At 35.7% G+C, this 20,320-nt stretch overlaps 1 protein-coding gene across 2 annotated transcripts in view; it reads left to right on the top strand.

Annotated features, from left to right (window-relative positions):
- The window catches only part of KCNN2 (potassium calcium-activated channel subfamily N member 2), a 75,900-nt gene that overhangs the window by 9,168 nt on the left and 46,412 nt on the right, over positions 1–20,320 (top strand). For both annotated transcript variants that reach the window (XM_017807397.1, XM_017807398.1), the window contains exon 3: positions 12,602–13,020. In XM_017807397.1, coding sequence (XP_017662886.1) covers positions 12,602–13,020 — 419 coding nt within the window. The remainder of the gene's footprint in view (positions 1–12,601; positions 13,021–20,320) is intronic.

Raw genomic sequence — 20,320 nt, 5'->3', positions numbered from 1 at the left:
TATAGATTTTATTACCAGCTGTGGATAAAGAGCTTCCTGAGCTTTCTTATCTGTATTCTGCAATAAATATTGTTCCTGGTAGTATTTCAGAATGTAGCTGTGTATCTTCCATAAGCAGTTATATATCAGTTCTGTGGTTTGATGGGTAGATGTAAGATAGCCTGAAAAAAGGAAACTATTCTACAACAAATATTTATATTCTAGTTTTCATTGTCAAAGGGAATTACCTGGACAAGTCCTCACATTTTTTCTGTCACTTAAATGATATTTTTACAAAAGGGAACACTGAGACCAAGAGTTCAAATGCTGTGGAAGTAATTTGGGGATGGCTTTGTAACTAGATTTGAAGCTTAGGCTTGCCTATCTTCTAGTCTTATGTTCAGATCAGTCATTTGTCATGTAAATAAGACACTGTAATTGCCATCCAGCTATGCCTATAACTTTCAAGAATTATATGCCTGCTTTAACCGATGTTCCAAAAATTGCAGTGTAAAATGAATGCAGTGCTCCAGAAAGTGTTCTAATGAGATACTATTGGAAATCTTTATGAAGCCTTTTATCCCTATTAAAGTTGCTTATTCCAGCTTTCATAGCTCTGCAGCTTCTGCAGGGGCAGGTGCATAGAGACATTCACACCTACCCTACCCGTGACCTCTCATGGTAGTGACTTTCACTAGAATAATACATTATGAAGCACTTTTTCATATTCAGTCATTTAACAAAACTGAGATCCATTCTAGGTAATGACTAATATTTCTTGTTTTGTGGAGGTTGTTATGCTTTTAAGAATATGATCTGTTGCAGCCAGAGAATGAGGCACGTCTTTAAAAATGAAAATAGCATAGTAACTTTGATTCAGTCTGCACCATTGCATCAAGAAAATCCACATACATAGAACTCTGATTGCAATCTGGGAACCTGAAGAAATACTGAATGTCCAAGTGTGGCTAGACAGCATAAAATAAATTATCTCCTACCTAAACAAATAATAAAAATTACTAGAAATAATGATTCCCAAGCGTTCACTGTTAACATCTAAGTTTAATAAAGGATTCATCAAAATTGTTCTTACTTTTCTGATACAATAGTAATTACCATTTTTATGCCAGTCATACACAATTGAGCTGTATTTTGGCTTCAGAAAAGGATCTGTATTTGTGAGTATCTAAATTAGTGGGATTTTTAGACCATTTCAATTTAGAGCATCCTTATTATATGTTAAGAATTTGATCCTCAACACCCTTATTAATAAAATATTTTGTCAGGAAGACTTGGAAGCTCTTGAACAGACATTTATTTATGAATAAGCTAAGGATGCTCTTAACCCACTTTCCCTTTACCCATTGAACTACTCTCTTCAGTAGCCATAAAATTCAGTCTTGGTCATGCAGCTACTACATCCAGATTGTAGTGAGTTCCTTTTATTGTAGATTCCTTTGTAGTATACTACCCATGAGCTGTGCTTGGGTTCTGCATAATGAATGGGCTGATACAACAGCAATTCTCATCCAAATTAGAGTGTAGCTGTAAAGGTACCCTGTGGCAGCTGCTGCAGAGCATAAACCTTATCTGAATGGTATCAAGGGTAAGTGGCTTCACACTAAGCTCACCTGCTTATTTTGTCCTCATTCAGGTTTCGACTTCATGGTAAAAGCCAATAATTTCCATTCTTTTGTGATTTTCACATTATGATAGTTTAGAATAACTAGATGTTTATGCAGTAAGATAGGACAAGTGCTGGATCTGATGTATTGCCAGTTCAGTTTCAGTATAGTTTCAAGACAGTTTAATGGCAAAATATATAAAAAAAATATTGATAGAAGACTACCCGTGGCTAGTCTGACTTTTAGATTTGGTTGTCAGATAGGAAAATGTTTGGTTCTCAATCTTTATGTGCAGCCATATATAAGTAGACATTTGTCTACCTCCCACAACAGAATGGGTTGCAATGGAGCAATTTAGCAGTTGCTAAATTGTCAGCTAGCAGACCATTCTTTTCCCTTATCATTTGGCACTTGGAAGGAAAATAAAAAAGACAGATTCTTTTATATCAAGCCTGTGATCAGAGATGTCATCTCATCCAAAATTAATAATTCTTGTGTTTCACCACTGACTTGTCTATGTATGTTGTGGCCGATAGCATCCTGTGTTAACTGCTGGACATCAGAATTTTTGCTGCTGTGGTCTGTCCTACTGAGCGTGAGGGTTGTAAAAATAAAGCTTTCTAAAACATTTTGAATAGCAATTTTATGTTTAAATTGTGGATGATAAGGGGGTTGGCAGCAACCAGTGCAAACTTGTTTCATGTATCTAGTTTTCAGACATCTTAAATAACCCAATAGCTTTGAGGATGGAGCATCTTTTACCTGATAGCTGCTGTAAACTCAACAGATTTGATGAAACTGTAATATTCAAATAATTAATGGGCAGCAAAAAGAACTCTGTGTGCTAAGACGTATGCTAAGATTTTTTATTTTCCTGAGGAAGCAGCTGCAGTCATAATTGGTAGTGATCAAGTAAAACCATAAAGAAATACAGGTAAACACCTGTAAATATACTCATGCCTATGTTTATTAACCTGATGTTGAAAGCTGCCCTTTTTAAAGATACTTTAGCTTAATCTTTGAAGCAGTTTTTATCTGCTATATGGTTTAGCTAGAAGCCCACTTTAGACCTTTATTAATAAAAGGTATTACATCCATGGCTGCTTTGTTGCTGCCCCCTCACAATTTTACTTGCGAGGATGAATTACAAAGGCATTTCTTGCAGGAATCAAAGAGTCATTTACGTTGAATAAGATTGAATGCCTCAAAACACTTGGCATTAGAGCGTGACTATGGTTATCAGGATTTTTAAATACACAAGTACTTTTAACTCCATTCCACTTTTCCTTCTGCACAATATACTTTCCCTTATTTAAGTGGTCATGCTCTAGGACAACAAATACTTAGATTTTTGTATTTATGTATTGTTAGGAACATACACTTAAATGAAGTTCCTGGTTAAACTGTTTCTGACACAGTAAGAACACTTTACAGGGATTTTATAATTCCTGTGATGCTGGTGTGTACTCACCGATTGTCATTCAAATAAAAATGTAATCGGTTTAAAAAAAAAAATCAAACTTACTGAAGTATTCCTGAAGTATACTTGAAGTATTTATGTCACAAGTATACACTAAGGGAGAAACTGAGATTTTTGTGTATGTGATGTTTTGGTACCAGTCATTCCTTAAAAACAGGTTCCTTAGTTTAGAGTCACTGTTGTACTCCTTTGGCAGAATGAATGAGCTAACTCATCTTGTCTAGCCTCACATTCAATGTTTCTTCCTTTAACTTCTGTTTCCCTTGCAAAAATATTGCCAATTCTTCAGAAAATACATCCTTCTTTTTAACTGGTTCCAGTGTTCTTAGGAGTAACGAAACTGAGCATCCCTGAAGAGAGTGAGAGGTTTCTCGCAGTGGCAGATGGCAGCTGTTTTGGGAGATGGTGTTTCTTTGTGCAGTGATCTGTAGAACAAATTATTTTTAGTACTGAATGAAGAAAAACAAATCCTAAAGGAAAAATTGTAAAATAATTATTTAAAATTAATAGTATAAATATATTGGAATGTAGATGGTTCTCCCCAGCAAATTTTGTTTCTGCAAGAAGAATATAGTATCAGAATTACTTTATTTCTGAGGTACTTGTAATGGAGAAAAACATAACACAGACCACTATGTTTCTTAGTAAATACATTCTAAACATTAGTTCTGCAAAATAGCAGTTATTTTATAGGCAGATGTGCTGTATTCTTTATATATGAAGTTTTGGAACTGCTGCTTCAGTGCAAAACTAAAATCATCCCTTATTTTGAAATCAGTGTTTTCATCCTCATGCTACCACGTTCAGTGTAGTAGTTGAAGCAGACCTAAAAGACTAGAAGAAATTTTTGAAGAGTTTTTTGCTGTTGTTGTTAGAGATTATTGTATTAGCATGGTTGTTTTTTCAGTGTGGTCATTTGTTTATATCTGTGAAAGTGGACCTAAGGAATGCATTTACTATTTCTTTGCAACCTTCCCTTTTAGGTGTAATAAATAGTTAATGTTCTGGTGCACTCTTTTAGCAGGGAAAGTGAGCCAGAGCAGGCCAGCAGAAGCAGAGGGTAGTGTGGGTTGGCAGCTGGTGGAAGCTGTACTCTCTGACAAGTTGTGATGTGGTTAGGTTACATGCTGAAATGTTTCCTGAGGGCTGGCTACATCCCAATAACCTTGCTCAGTCCTTAGGTTCTTGCAGGGGTGTGTGGGGAGAGAAAGGGGGGCAGGGGGAAATAGGGAAAGCTGATATTGAAAACTAGGTATCTTTTCCATCCCATGGTCAATTGTAAGAAGTGGTCTTGTGAGTTGCTCTGGATCGCTCAGTGTATTCTTTAGTAACTATATCTGTTATGTAGTAACATATATATTCTTTTTATTTTCTTTGTTATTTCTACTCCGCTTTTTAAATGACAGAATAATAAATAGTATGAAAAAGATGAATGCTATTTTAGTGAACTGGTCCCATTTTCCCAGTTTGTATGTTTATGCAGGAGAATTATCTTAAATCACAGAATCAGAGAATCACAGAATAGTTAGGTTTGGAAGACACCTCTGGAGATTCCCCTGCCAAGGCAGGGTCACCTAGAGCATGTGACACAGGAACATGTTCAGGTGGGTTTTGAATGTCTCCAGAGAGGGAGACTCCTAGGCAGCTTGTTCCAGTGCTCTACCACCCCCAATGTAAAGTAATTCTTCCTCATGTTGAAGTGGAGCTTGCTGTGTTTTAGTTTATGGCTATTACTCCTTATCCCGTCACTAGGCACCACTGAAAAGACTCTGGCACCATCCTCTCGACATCCGCCTCTGAGGTATGTATTGATGAGATCCCCTCTCTTCTCCAGACTAAACAGGCCCAGCTCCCACAGTCTCTCCTCATAAGGGAGATGCACCAGACCCCTCATCATCTCTGTGGTCTCCGCTGGACCCTCTTCAATAGCTCCTTGTATTTCTTGAACTGTGGAGAGCAGAATGGAACACAGTATTCAGCTGTGACCTCACTAGGGCTGAGCAGAAAAGGAGGGTCACCTCCTTCAACCTGCTGGCCACACTGTTCCCAGTGCACCCCAGGATCCCATTGGCCCTTCTGGCTGCAGGGCCACACTGCCGCCTCTTGGTCACCTTGTCATCCACCAAGATTCCCATGTCCTCTGCTCTCCAGCTGGTCAGCCCCAAACCTGTACTGGTACTTGGGGTTACTTCTCCGTGGGTACAGGACCCTACACTTGCCTTTATTGAACTTCATTAGGTTTCTCTCCACCCAGCTCTCCAGCCTATCAAGATTCTGCAGAATGGCAGCACAGCCTTCAGGTGTATCGCCACTCCCACCAGTTTTTTGTTCCTTCTCTGTTATTCTTCTTGCACTTAAGTTACGTTCAGAGCTTTATTAAGTCATGTTGCTTCTGTATCTGACTGGAGAACATTTTTGACTGTCAATCCCAGGCACAAAACGTTTGGGAACTGCTGATGCTGGATGGAAGCCTTCTACGGGTGGTAACTTAAGGAGCTTATTCTCATTGTATTTTAAGCAACTGGAGTGGGTAGGATCTGGTATAATGAAATAGCTGTTAAATTAAGAGTATTTTAAAAATTAAGAAATATCTTTCATAGAAATTGACTGAGTAGAAACTCCTGATCCAGTCAGTTTAACTGAGTTGCTTACTGGTTATTCTGCTGAATATCTCAAATGAATATAGTAACCCCGAGTGGTGGACTTTTATTTATGGAGCTCCAATTTGTTTAAAGGTTCATAAAAATTCCTGTAACTAAATATCTCTCTGTTGATTACTGATCTGAGGAAGCTCAGCTGTGGTTATTCAAGCAGGAGTCCAAACTTAATTGTACTAGGAGATCATCTTGTGAAATACTTTTTTAATAAAGAAAGTGAAAAAATAATTGTTTTATATTAATTTTGTTTACAATCAACTCTATTAGTAATAGTGAGCTCATTATATAATTACTTTGATTTTTTTTTTTAATATACTTATAAGCTTGTGATGATTTCCTAGTTCAATCCATAATTATCTCAGGAGGTTCTTCTTCTCCATAGCATTTGCAAACAAATCCTGATATGTTGAAATGTCTTTTCTTTTTCCCCCTTTCTAGTCCTTGGATTTCAGTTCTCAGTACTATTACTGGCATAGAAAGTTAATGACATTTTCAGGAGCATCTCACCTTCTTTATGTCCCTGGAGCACTTATATATACATGGACAGACCTATATGAAATGAAATTACGTATGTCCCAGCAATTGCTGAGTGCTATAATGGTCTTTTGACATTTGTCAGGGGTGTAAGCTCAAAGCGTGTAGTTGTTTGAGATGAAGAGTAGAGCTGAAAATCTGGCCAGTGCCATTTAAGAATATTGAGGGATGCTTCTGAATACCTTTAGAGAGAAAAAGCTATAGAAAAAAGTACTGTCAGTATGTGGTTTAAACCAGAAGGGAAATATGGGTAGGCAGAATTTAACTGTGTGGGCTCATGCAGATTTTAACCCTGTGTTAGTTTATTTGATCATAAATTCTTTTCTTTCTAAAAGGTCTCCATTTTTTTTTTATAATTTTCTGAGGGACAGAGACAGACAAATCTATTAAGAGCATTGTTTAACACATATCTGTTTTTCGAAATGGTTAAGGTTATGTGTGACTTGTCAGAGTAACCAAGATGTGTAGTTCAGATGTATTTTAATGTGAAGGTTTTGGTAATGCACTTCTGAAAATACAGTTCACAAAGACTATAAACGCTCTGAGCCTCTTTTACATATCCCTTCCTGAGATGGCATTGTTTAAATGCAGTATTTGAGACAAGTATTTTGAGCCTTTTTAGCCACCATAACACATTAACATGAAGTTTGCTTTACATGCATTGATGTACACAGTGTTTATAACAAAATATTAATAATTCTGAAAAACTGATTTTGCAAAGAGATGCAAATTTAAATAAATATACTATGCAAGTAATAATTTTTGTATTGAAACTACAAGACTTTTGCAATCTGCTGTTTAAATTGGCATGTTTATAGTCGGAAGGGGTATATGTGTTTTTATGCTAGTGTACCTGTATAAGTAGTAGAGCAGTCTAGCTTCCTCATTTGAATGAATTAAGCATATTTCATTCAATAGATAGGTATATCCACAAGTTCTTGTTGATCAATTTCTAGTGACCTACTAGAAAGTTTGACTTCAGCTCTAGGTGTGAGAAACATTCTGGCAAATACAAGGTAGCTAATCCCTCATGTAATTTTGTGAAAAAAGATATTGTTTGCCTTCTGGGTTTTGTATGTAGAGGACATTTGGTGCCTCATGACTTTACATATGCATTAAACCCACTAACATCTGTGCTCTGTGGCATTGTATTCAGGATGAGGAGTACAGGAGCTGCCAGGAATTCCTGCAGGCTCTCCAAGGTCAAGCACAGGCCTTTAGGTAATTTGCAGACCATTGGATTATGTACCTTCTGATGATGTAAGAAGGTAATTTTCATCCTCTAGTTAAAGGCAACTGTGCTAAAGGCCTGAGATATCAATCTCAGGTCACCATATGGTTTTAAATAATTTTTACTTAATGGGGTGTTTTGGGACAATGACTTGGCTATTTGGAGTAGGGAGACAAAAGCAGTATCTTCTTCCTCCCTGAGTACCATAATGGCTTTCTTTTAGTTGTGTAAATGATATTTTGGGCACTCCAAACTATAGAAAAATGACTTCTCAAAAGTTTGGGTAAGTCAGCAGCCCCAGAGGCTATATTTTGCTACTCTAAATTGTAGTCCCATCAGTTCTTTTATAAGGTTTAAGTGACTCCAGTATTTGACAATTTTAAATTTTGATTCTTAAATTAAACAACTGCAACAATTTGCTTGTAAGTAACGTTGGTTCCATTTCTCCAAGGAATGCTTCCAGGACTACAGCTGATGCTGCTTTATCACTTTGTTGCTTCCTTTTTACTTCTGTACTAATGTATCCCCACAGTATTAGACCAGGGTAGCACTACAGTTTTCAAACTTGTTGTTTTACCTATAAAGGCTTTTTAAAAACAGATAAGCTTCCTTGTTATTTGCATTCATTAACAACCTGTGGTAGCATGCTATGAAAGTTTTTATTTACTAATGATTTAGAAAATTAACTTCTCTCCTTTTGTTTCTGTCCTTCATGGAGTCTGATCTAATTTGTCATTGAGTTCAATCTGTATACTTTGAATATGTTTCTCTTTTTTTCCTATGGTATTACATGAAAGGTACACATACCATATAAATATCTATGATATTATATTTATTTTATGCTTTTAATGTGTGGGATTACAAATACCAAGTTTATTTGAAGTTAAAGATTGATTCTATATCTTATATTTACATGCAATATGCATACATTACATGCATATAGGCATACATAGATTACATGCATACATTACATGCATACATTACATAATTCCAAGTGAAAATAACTTTAGAATTTTTCATACAGAGTGCAGACTAAGTAAAGGGATATGAGAGTTCTGTATTTGAAGAACCTTGCAGTACACTGATGGAGTACTTGAATTAGATTTTAACACTGAATAATTACACGAAATTTGAAGCTATAAATTGGCATAACATCTTTAACCTTGACTGGAGTTTGTCCTTCTCTGTGCAGGACTCAAATGTATAGGAAAAGTTGTCTCACTCTTTTATTATGTTCTCTTTTTATTGCTAGCATCGTACTCAATTCAAATGGGGAGTAGTATCTTGAAATTAATGCATGGTTATTATAACAGGATTAACTGAAAGCATCTAAGACTGTGTGTAAATAACCTTTAAATTGTGCCGTTCAGCTGTCCTTTCTCATTTCCATTCATTTATGTTCCTCACTTTCCAAACTAGAAGTACCTAGCCAAGGACACACGCACACACAAATACCTCTGTATCTTCCAAATTAAAAAGGAAACTTGCGTTTAGAAGATTGCATAATTGAAAGTATATAAAATGGATGTGAAATCCTGTATTAATTTCTGTGTCATTTTCTTATGTCTGAACTTAATTGTTATTCAGAGTGTGTGTTAGAGGCCCGTACATGTTCTAGAATGTTTGATATCCATCATAGTTTGAACTTAGATGCAAAGAACTGTAAGGAAATCTACCTCATAAATGTGATTTTGAAATATTAATATTTTCATGGAATAGAAATTTTTGTACTGGTTCTGTGGTCCTTTGTAATTTCTGGTATTTTCTGCCTTTCATGTTTTCACCTCCTAAATCTCATTATATGACAGCTGAAGATATTATCACTTTAAAATACTATTTTCCTTAGAAGAAATTGGCTCAGCTAAGGTCAAGGGAGGTTGATAAAGATCTTCTGTGTCTGTAAGCATAACCTCTTCCACTGAGCACTGCAGAGAAACTTCTTTCTGTGTAGCATGTTGGGTTTCCTTCTGCTGACAGGTGAATATGTTATCAAGTATATATTCCGTAATGACATCTCAAAGTTTTTAAAAAACTGAGTCATAAAATAACATTTTCTTCTGTGAAAATTGTAAGATCAAATTTTAATGCCTGTGTTTAACTCAACATTCTTCTATTCTCATCTTTTAAACTGAACCAATACTGAAGGTATCATTTTTCTTGAATTGACTTTCTGCATATAGAATTCTTTTTTAAATCTGTGAAGATGGTAAGTAAAAAGGGAGGAGAAAAGACCATCGCCTTTTTCAGCAGATTTTAAAAGTTTTTAACTCTGCCAGTTTGACATGTATTTGATATGTATCTTAGAATTGAAATATTTAAATCTGTTGTTAATTTATTCTTTTCTCTGGAAACCCACACAGCATTTGAGACATTTGATATTATCTCTCTTTTTCAGTCAAGCTGGTTTCAGTCAATCTGTATTCTGGGTGTTCTAAATACTTTGATCTTTTTGTAACTGAGGTAGCACTTCTGTGATCTGACTGACAGAATTTATGGGCTAATTACAAGAATCAAATGCACTGGAGCCTTACAGTACTTTGAAAGTTTGGCCCTTAATACCAGATAGTGCATTTGCTAAGTGTAAACCAGCAGTGTTTTGGTAAGACAGACAAACATACATACATAAATCGGCCTTCCAGTGTCAGTTCATGTATCTAGTATGCGAAGTCTACGGAGAGACCAGAGGTGAAAGAAAGTATATGTGCTTATGTTGTATACATTGAATGTGTTTCTTTAGCTTAATTCAACACTGAGTGTCTTTGTCTTCAATAATATTGCAGTGAAGGTAGGAACTGTATCTTAAGTGTGGTGGCTTGACCTTGGCTAGACCCCCACCCAGCCACTCTTTTGCTCTCCCTTCTCAACAGGACAAGGAGAGAAAATAAGATGAAAAAGTTTGTGAATTGAAATAAAAATGGGGAGATCCCTTACCAATTACTGGCACTGGAAAAACAGTCGCAACTTGGGGGAAATTAATTTATTGACATTTAAAAGTAGAGTAAGATGGTGAGAAATAATGGCAAAAACTAAACCACGCTGCCCTGCCCCACTCTCTCCAAGATGAAATCTTCATTCCCAACTCCTTTATCTTCCCCTGCATGATTACAGGGGTTATGGGGAATGCGAATCTGTCCGTGACAGTTTCTCCTTGCCACTCCTTTCTCCTCATGCTTTTTGTGTGGTCCAGTGTGGGTCCTCTCCATGGTCTGCAGCCCTTCAGGGTAAATCTGCCCCAGCATGAATCCTCCATGGGCATTAGTTCTTGTAAGGAGAATCTTCTGCAGTGTGGGCTCTCTGCAGGTGAGGTGACAGTTCCTTTGGGAAATATCCACCTTGCTCTGGAGTGGTCCTCTCCATGGGCTTCAGGGAAATACCTCCTTCATCATAGTCCTCTCCAAAGCCTGCAGGGAAGTCTCTGTTCCAGTGCCTGGAGCACCTCCTCCCTTTCTTGTCTGACCTTGGCATTTCCAGCATTGTTTCTCACACTTTTTGCTCTTACTCCTCACTGCATGGGCAGCATTTTGCCCTTTCTTAAATATGCTTTCACAGAAGCACCACAAGCTTCAATGGTGAACTCAGCTATGTCCTGCAATGGGTACGTTGCAGAGCAGCCCCTGACCTCTTTTTGCTGACACCAAACCTGCAGCCACCCCCAGTACCAAATTCTGTCACTGACACCGACTGTAGTAAGGTGGAGGGAAAGAACATAAAAAACAAGTCCACAAAGACATACATTTATTTTGGTTTGTTGTGCTCCTTACTATGGTTAACTTCTTTATTTCTTTTGGTATCAGTTCCACTATGATAAAGTTAATTTAAGGTTATCACTACTCTAAACAATTTCAGTAGAGCAATTATGAAAAACAAACTAAACGTATAGTGAGGAGGATGTAGAGTGTGTTTTTGATCGCTAAAAAACACATACAGAGAAATCAGACTTGTATTTGTAAATTCCTGAAAGATGGAAAGGGGCAGAGAGCAGTGCAGATGAGTGTCTTTTCCGCTGCGTATATAGTGTTTAGCATGCTGAAAGTACTTTTCTTCCATTAGGGAGCACATTGTGTTCTTTACCTTCTCACCCATCATTTTTAAATAATCTAATTTTAAAAATCCTGCAAAAGTATTTTTATTTCCTATTAACTATTTGCTGAACAGCCTTGTTTAGATTCAGACTGTAGTTGATGAGAAAGTCTTTTTCTGTCATTGAGATTGTATCTTCTTTTTACATATGGGTTATATTCCTCTCTAAAAAGTTGCCTATTTGCAAGTTCTTGCTTGTCTCAACACTCTATTAGTGACAGGTGTTGTTTGATTAACTATTTATTTAGTAAATCATCAGGAACATAATTTACTAAACAGTGTGAAATGTTTTAGAACCTTTATTCGTGGATGGCAAGGTGAAGGCCTTGACTGTGCAACAACCAACATGTGCATTTAATTTTCAGCTACTAGTGGCCATCACCCAGCTGTCTGGGCTACTCTGATATTTGCTGGACATTACTTTTCATATTTTCACCATGAGATATCATTTTGAGTATTTGTGCACTTTCTTACATAGTTTTACAGTTTACATGATTCAGTATTGGTGCCTTGAAGACAGCTTGGATGGTTCTATAAAAGCTGTAATATCACCTTGGCTGAAATGTGGATATGCTGTTGTGCAGGCTTAACATTGCATCTTTGAAAGTATTTTTAATTTGTATTTTAGATATCCATTCTGAAAACACTTAATAAGTCTCAGCTTTATGAACTTAGAGTAAACAATTGATTTTGAATGAACAAGGCTTAGTTAGTCAAGAATTTTATTTTATCAAAAATTACAATTAAACAAAATATGAAGAATTCTTAGTAAATAATATATGAAAATTTAGTATCACGTGCAGTCTTTAAAATAGGTCTTAAAAAAATGCTTTTTGTCTTAACCAGAGTTATCTTTCTCTTCATAGTGATGTAGTAATGTCATTTTCTGAAATGGCGTACTTTTTTCTTTTTTAGTGGTCATTGGCAGCTCTGAAAAGTATGGTGTTTTAAAATGGAATTATAACAAGTTTTGTTAATGATGTACTAAAGTTAACCTTATATTTTATTATTTCAGTTGTTCATGGTGGACAATGGAGCAGATGACTGGAGAATAGCCATGACTTATGAGCGTATTTTCTTTATCTGCTTGGAAATACTGGTGTGTGCTATACATCCCATACCTGGGAATTATACGTTCACATGGACAGCCCGGCTCGCCTTTTCTTACGCTCCATCCACAACAACAGCTGATGTGGATATTATTTTATCTATACCAATGTTCTTAAGACTATATCTTATTGCCAGAGTTATGCTTTTGCATAGCAAACTTTTCACTGATGCCTCATCTAGAAGCATTGGAGCATTAAATAAGATAAACTTCAATACCCGTTTTGTTATGAAGACTCTAATGACAATATGTCCAGGAACTGTACTGTTGGTTTTTAGTATCTCATTATGGATAATTGCTGCATGGACTGTCCGAGCTTGTGAAAGGTAAGGTTGTTTTGTTTGTTTAGTTCTTTCTGTCTGTATTTCTGTTTTTCCCTATTGTTTTGTCTCTTAAGTTTTGAATTCTTGGGACCTAAATATTTATTAAAATGGGGCTCTCTAGTCCTTCGTATTTTGAGTGGTGGGTGGTTTGTATTCTGTGACAGAGATTGTCAGGAGTGGTTTGCCTTTTAGTCTGAAGGACTTCTGCAGAGAGGTTTGTGACCCACTGTTTACTGTAGAATTACAATTTGATTTCAGTGTTTTGATATAACTTAAAACAGTGGAGAGATATCATAAAATGTATTTACGAGTAGTTGTTGATATTTTGCATTGATACCAATTTTCATTTATTTTGTTTGTAATATAAATCTAGTAAGGATAAAACACGGGGGGTGTAATTTGAGTTTTATTGTGCTGTTAAAAAAAACTTGCAAAATGCTTTTGAGAGGTTGGCAAGATCAGTAAAGGAGAACAGGCAGAACACTTGCAGTAATATAACTCTTTCTTTCCTCCTCTGAAAATCAGAAAAAGTGCTTTTGAGAGTCAGACTTCTGTTCATTTCATCTAGTTTTCCAACATCCCCTTTACACAGACTTCAGTGTAGGTGCAGAATAAATGGCTATCAGTGTTGACACCTTGAAATTGAATTTCTCAAACGTAGCTTTAACAAAAAAAGAAATAAGCTTCTGATTGCATAGAATTGCTTAGGAATATGAGATCAGTTAACTCTAAAACAATTAGGATGATTCTCTATGGAAGATTTAATGCCTGAGACAGGTCCTGGATCCTGGAATGGATTTTCCTTACTGAAGCTGGAAGATCATCAACATATTTAAAGTATTTCTGCTGCTGGTTGTTGTCTGTTTTATTTTTCCTGTTCCTTTCTGTGTCTGCCCATTTTAGAAGCAGTTTAGGGGAGTTACTTGTGACAGCAAGCCGATTTAAATCAGCAGTTAAATTGCACACCAACTGTTCTGCTTTTGTTACTTTTGTAAATTACTTCTTGCATTACTTCTCAACTTGTTAAAAAGAAAAATATCTGATCTCATAAACCGAGTGTAGAAATCATGTTTTTGTAGTTTTATTGTTAAAATTGCTAGAATTGTGGAGTGTAGTTTGTTGCAGTAGATGCTTTATGTCAGTCTTTACATCGTATTACAGCAAGTCTAATAATTTAAGAGTATTCTGAAAACCCCATGTTAAGAATAACATAATTTCAAAACATTCCCCATGGTGCAGCAGAGGAGCACCCTAGATTTTGACTCAATCTATAGTAGCTGTGTCAATAAGCACGTTCTTATTTCAGATGTAATTGACTTCTGCAAAGTATTTCCTCTTTGTCTCATATTCTTTGCTTCTGTTCCTGCCAGATTTTTTCAATAGCATTACTGCTCAGGAATTCCCAAGTGTCTACTCAGGCATTTCCCAGACTGTCACTTCTTAAGTGATTTTGAATAACTTAAGCATCCATTGCTATCACACTTTTACATGTAACTGGTGGTGATAGTTTTTATTATTCAGCATTAAATAATTATTAAATAATTAACTTTTTAATACATGTGCATTCAAAATAAGCTTATAAAACTTGTGCCTCTCACAGGGAAAATTACTGAAAAATAACAACTTCTGTTTGATACACATTTGTAAAACATATTTATTTCTCTTATATAAGGATGGCTGGACAAGAAGGTGTAGTATATAAGTAATACTAAAAATAAAAGAAACAAAAACCACCTCACCCATTTTCCTGTCAGGGAGAGTGAAGGCAACACTCTCATAAAGTTTTGATTTTGTGTGTTTATTTGTATTTGGAAAGTGACACAATTCTGCATGACTGTGATCCTGGGAAGAAGGTTATTTATTTGGTCAGATAAACTGAACTCAGGGTTGGAAAAAGCTGAATTTTCTTCAACTCTCTGCTAAACTAGTAATGGATTTTCCACATTTTACTTTGCAGTTGCTGTTCTTGAAGTGACTGTAATGGTTCGGATGGTAGGCTGGATAGCTACAGACTCCTCTAAAACTGAAACAAAAAAACAACTAAAAGCAAGTTAAATATAGATGTGAGCATCAGATTAGTATGTCCCTAGCACAATTACCTTCTGTGAGTGGAGTCCAGTCCAAGGTTATTTTCCTTCACATTTAAAAAAAATGATTAATTTTATGTTTCAAAAACACAAAATGCGGTGTATTTTTGCCTTGGGAGTTAGATACTTATGTCATTCATGCTAGCTGCACAGCCAATTTTGCATGTTTTGACTCAGATTTTTCCTTTGAGGGAAAAATGTTTGCATTTTGCCAAATGAATGATACTGGCTGTGGATACCAGTCCATCAAAAACAGCTAAATCCATGGCCCACAGAGAAGTACCTTTTAAAAAAAAAAAGGTTTCAGAGGAAAACCCGAAACCCTGACACATTGAAATGCTCTTAACACTCTGCCAGTTGAAACTAAACACCCCTTTTTTGCATAGCTGGGGACAGATACAATAGCCATTTATCATGAGAAAGGACAAATATGGCCACTCAATCCTTTCTGTGCTGTGTAGAGATCATAGTCCTTAGAAGATGTCTCCCAAGATCTTAGTGGCTTTGATTTGCCAGTTAAAAGTTCAGTTTACAAAAATAAAGTACATTTTTTTTCAACTGCTCTTAAATTGATCTTTTTCTTAGCTTTAAGTAGAGGTTTTTTGGTTTTTTTTTGCAATAGACTGTTTTATGTACACAAAATGATCCTGAAAATAAATGTTATCATTGGAAGGAGTATTTGCTGTTGCACTTGAGAATATATAGGAAAACATAATGAATTTTGATACATTTAACAGAAATTAGGAATTTGGTTTGATGAGGGATGATTTACATTAATGAAATATAATGGTGTTAAATGTTTCTCTGCATCACTCTATCACCAAGCTTAGCAACTTTCTATTGTATGGAAGCTTTACATAAAAGTTTACCCTAGTAGTTTTAGCATTTCTTTGGTGTATTAAATCATTTAACTGACTATCCAAATTGGAACAGGATGATGGTGATAATATTTAATAGGTTAAAATATTGGAATTTTTTAATTTCAATAGAAAATTGAAATGTGACAATTGAATAGGAAAGATTCTCATTCTATTCCATGTTCTCAGTGAGGAGGGAAATTGAAGTAGGCAGTGCCCTTTACTGTGAAGTTCTGTGTGCTCAGCAAAAACTGTTGCTGTTAAATGACAGCCTGATTTTGAGATTGTTCTTCTATTGAAAGTCAGGCTTTTCTTATTGCAGGCTGTCTTGGGAATAGGAAGGGAAATTTGGAAGCACTGATTTTCATAGTGAGGAAGGTAACATGAAAGAGCATCATTATCCATCTCTCTGAAGACAACCCTATAGAGACAGGTCATGGGTTGAACCAGGCAAGTCGACTGCCTGAAAAAAGACTTCACTGCTTTAATGGTCATCTGACTGATCACTTGATATACACTGAACTAAGACAGGGCATGTGTCTTTCTCAGTGCCTTAATGTCTGTATTGTTAGCTCCCAGAATGCTAATTATAGCAAGTGACAGTTTGGGTTGGTGAGTAAGGTATTTTCCAGAACTTCAGTATAAGGTCATCCATGAGGGCAGAATGTGGTACAGATAATGGTGGTGGACAGCCAACTGAGTATAAATGGGTTGCTAGGGCTGCAGAGTGATCTAGCTGAGGAAATCTCTAAAGAAAAGGTAGGGAAAGCATGAAGTTTTGGATACACAGTGCCAGAAGCTCTTACTGGTTTATTGCTCAAATTTTTATGTCTGTTTTGAGGGGAAGATTACATTTCATAGGTTTTAGTATCTACCTTCTCATTGCCAGCATCCATATATTGTTGTCTGTCATATAAGGGCTTCATAATGAAAATCTAAATTTTTTGTCAGATCTAACTCTAGATTTTTGACTATGTTACTTTCATATATGAATTATAAGCCCTGCAAGCAACTTACTTTTAGCAGTCTCCCACACAGATCTTGTTGCTGAAAATAGCTCTGTGCGTGGTCATCAGTTGTTTATAGCAGTAAAAACAGAAAAGTTTGATTTCTTAAGAAAGTTAATATGTATAGCATTATGTCATTGAAAAAGCTGACAAATTTGCTTCACTCTTCTGTAGAACTATCTCTGCTGTGAGAAGTGTACTGCTTTTCTAGGTGGAAGATAGTTGCTCATGTTGATCTGTTATTTTTCCTGTGTGAAGGAAGAACGAACCTTGTTTTCTGTATACATGGCAATAATGTGCCCATGTATCAAGGCAGTATGAAGTACCTGTGCCCACGTTACACTGTTGTACATCCAGGCAGCTCATATCACATGCCCAGAGTTACTGTGGATTTGCAGCAGCAGAACTGAAAACAGAACTGGATTTTCTTCTTCTGCAGAGAGCACATTTTTGGCACCATCTTTGGTTCTATTTACACCTCTCTCTAACTTCTGGCAGTGAAGTCGATTCAGATTGAGTGGTTTGTTTAGTCAGCATTTCTTTGTTCTGTCAGGTTATGCTGTGTATTCTTTCCTTGTTTTAACAAAAACAAACTCAAACAAACAAAAAAAAAACAAACAGAAAAAAAAAATCCATCAGTGTGTGAAGGTGAAATCCTTTTCTGCTTTTTGCTTATCCTCGTTTTCTACAAATAAACATCTATCTTATTTGTTGGAAATATAATGCCATCACAAAGTTTCCAGTAAGCAGGTCACACATGACAACTGGGAGACAAATGGTAAGAATTCATTTCATACAAGCAAGTGGATAAACTGACACTTTCAGTTGTAATTCATTCAGGAAAAAAATGTTTCTTAGCTATCTAATTTTCTCTCAATATTTATTTCAGTTCTTTGCTTGTCTTGAGGACCTTATCTGACATTGTACACTGCACACATACTCCCAAGACCACACTCCTGTGGAAATTGCTTTTAGCATTCTCTGCAGTGCTATTGTGAAGATTCTTTTTCTTAGTTGAAAAAAAAACAAAAACAAAAACAAAAATAAACAAACAAACAAAAAACCCACCACCAGCAAATAAAAACAACCCAAGCCTGGATATTTAATTTTAAACCTATTTTTAGCCTCAGAAGGTCAGAAACAATGACATATTATTTTTATTTTTTTCAGTCTCATGACTGTCAACAGATCAAATAGTGTTTGTGTGGGGACAGTGCTGGCTGTTTATCATGGTTCTTTACCTTCACTTGGCTCTAGGCTCACTAAAACTAAATGTGCCACTTGCAGTCGGGTTTCTCCAGTGGTGGCAAAAGTTAACTGTTAAATATTCAAAAAAACAGTGAGCAATGATGACCCATCATCATCCTGACTTGCACCTGTGCCATGAATGAATGGTTCTCTGCCTACTAGTTTTCATTCCTGGTTTTGCAAACTGAGTGTAGATTAACTGTAAATGTTAGGTTACTGTTTTATATTTAAGTCTCAAAGCAATTAATAACTAAAACCAGATGTAACAGGTTGCATTTTTGTTGCAATTGTTATCAATATACATCAAATCTATTGTTTTTTCCAACAATGAAGGCAACAAGGGAGTCTGTCACAGAAGTTCTGCTGCTGCTTGAAGACAGAACAGTTTATGTACATTTAAGGGAGGAAGCACAAGCACCTATTCTAATGCATGTAGAGTTTGATTGCTGTTCTTTTAAATTCATGTTTTACTTCACTTTGGAGTAATGCTGTTTGTGTATTCTCAGCAAAATAATTTTGGGAGTATAAGTAAGCATGTACTCTTCAGGTTTGTTTGGGTTATTAAAATTAGCCTTATAGATATGGAAAGTAGCAATAGCTTGTGCAATGTCAGTGGATATAGACATTCTTTCACAAAAATGTTTCAATCCAAGGTAGATTGGTGGGTCTCTAGTCCAAAAATAGCAGACCTAACTTTGAGGAAAATGGTGCAAAAGAAAAAAAGTTAAAAAACAAGTGAAAAAAATCTCCTTGCTTACTGAAAAAAAAGATTTTATATCTGTTTTTCAGGGTCATCTAACTAGACTAGGAAAACTTTTTTTAGGTTAAATTCCATCTTTTTTTTTACAAAGGATTTATATGTACAACAGTTGTAGAGCAGAATGAAGTGGAAAAGCTCATGTGAAGTTCCAAGAATGGTGAACAAAGTAAGAACTATTTCTGTGAATAGAAAAGTCAGAAGAGAATGAAAATAGTTACAGAGGAGTACTTACCTGTTATTAAAGACAAAATGATTTCCTTTTTTTCATTAATCTTCAATCTATAAAACATAATTCAGGGAAGAATCCTTGTTCTGGTCAGTAAGAATGATTGTACACATTCCAAATTCCTTCAGATAGGAAAGCAATTTATGGAATTTTTTTTATCATTATTTCTTTACTGGATCCAAAGTTACATCCTCTGATCCTTGTATTTTTAAATGTGGTAGATAGTTTTATTCCCTAATTTTAATCAGCGCTTTAAACTATTCAGATTATTTTACTTCAAAATGAGTCAGAACTATTTCCCATAATACTTCAAAAGCAGTCCTTAGAAGAAAGGTCATATTGAAGCAAAAAACAATTTCTTGTCACTCAAAATATAATTTGTTGCTCCAATAGTTTAATGTGTTTGAAAAATGCACCCTGAAATGTGGATTTAAGCTTTACTATTGATTTTCTTTTGCTTCTTGATCTGATGAGCAGGGCACAGTGAGAAGTTCAGTCCATGGTTGTCACTTCAGTGCTAATAAACAGCCAATATGCTGACTGAACTCTGACCTTAATTATTGAAGAATTGCTTTTATTGGGAATTTACAATTCTATGCTAGAAATTCAAATCTATAAGGTCAATAACAGTATATAGATAGTGTTGAGGAATGGCACAGTTTAGGGGAATTAGAGGTTTTATGGAGGGAAATATAAATAGGTGCTTTTTCAATATTTTATGTTCTTTATTTTCCTTTTCTGTGATCCTTACCCGCTTAACTTGTTGTCTCAAACATTCTGATTTTGGGTTTTTTTGCTTGGGTAGTTTTTTTTCTTGAAGAGTTCGAAACTCTTTCTTGAAGGGTTCAAAATCAGCTTTAGTTTTTACTACAGCTGTTCTTGAGAAAGTAGGTGATTTGCAGCAAATTGGTAATAAATATTGCAGAGACATCACAGTAGTGGCCAACCCATGCTTACAACTTTTGCATATAATTAACACATATATGGGAAGTACAGCAGATCTTTACTACCTATAGAGCTTTATATATTTATAGGTTATTTTAGTTTTTATCTGGTAATTTGTTACTGTTTAAAACTAAAATAACCTATAAATATATAAAGCTCTATAGGTAGTAAAG

Source organism: Lepidothrix coronata, unplaced genomic scaffold (genome assembly GCF_001604755.1).
Source record: "Lepidothrix coronata isolate B3197 unplaced genomic scaffold, Lepidothrix_coronata-1.0 Scaffold18, whole genome shotgun sequence".
Lineage (NCBI taxonomy): Eukaryota > Metazoa > Chordata > Aves > Passeriformes > Pipridae > Lepidothrix > Lepidothrix coronata.
The sequence above is the reverse complement of the archived record's forward strand: the minus strand, read 5'-3'. Positions and strand labels throughout refer to the sequence as shown.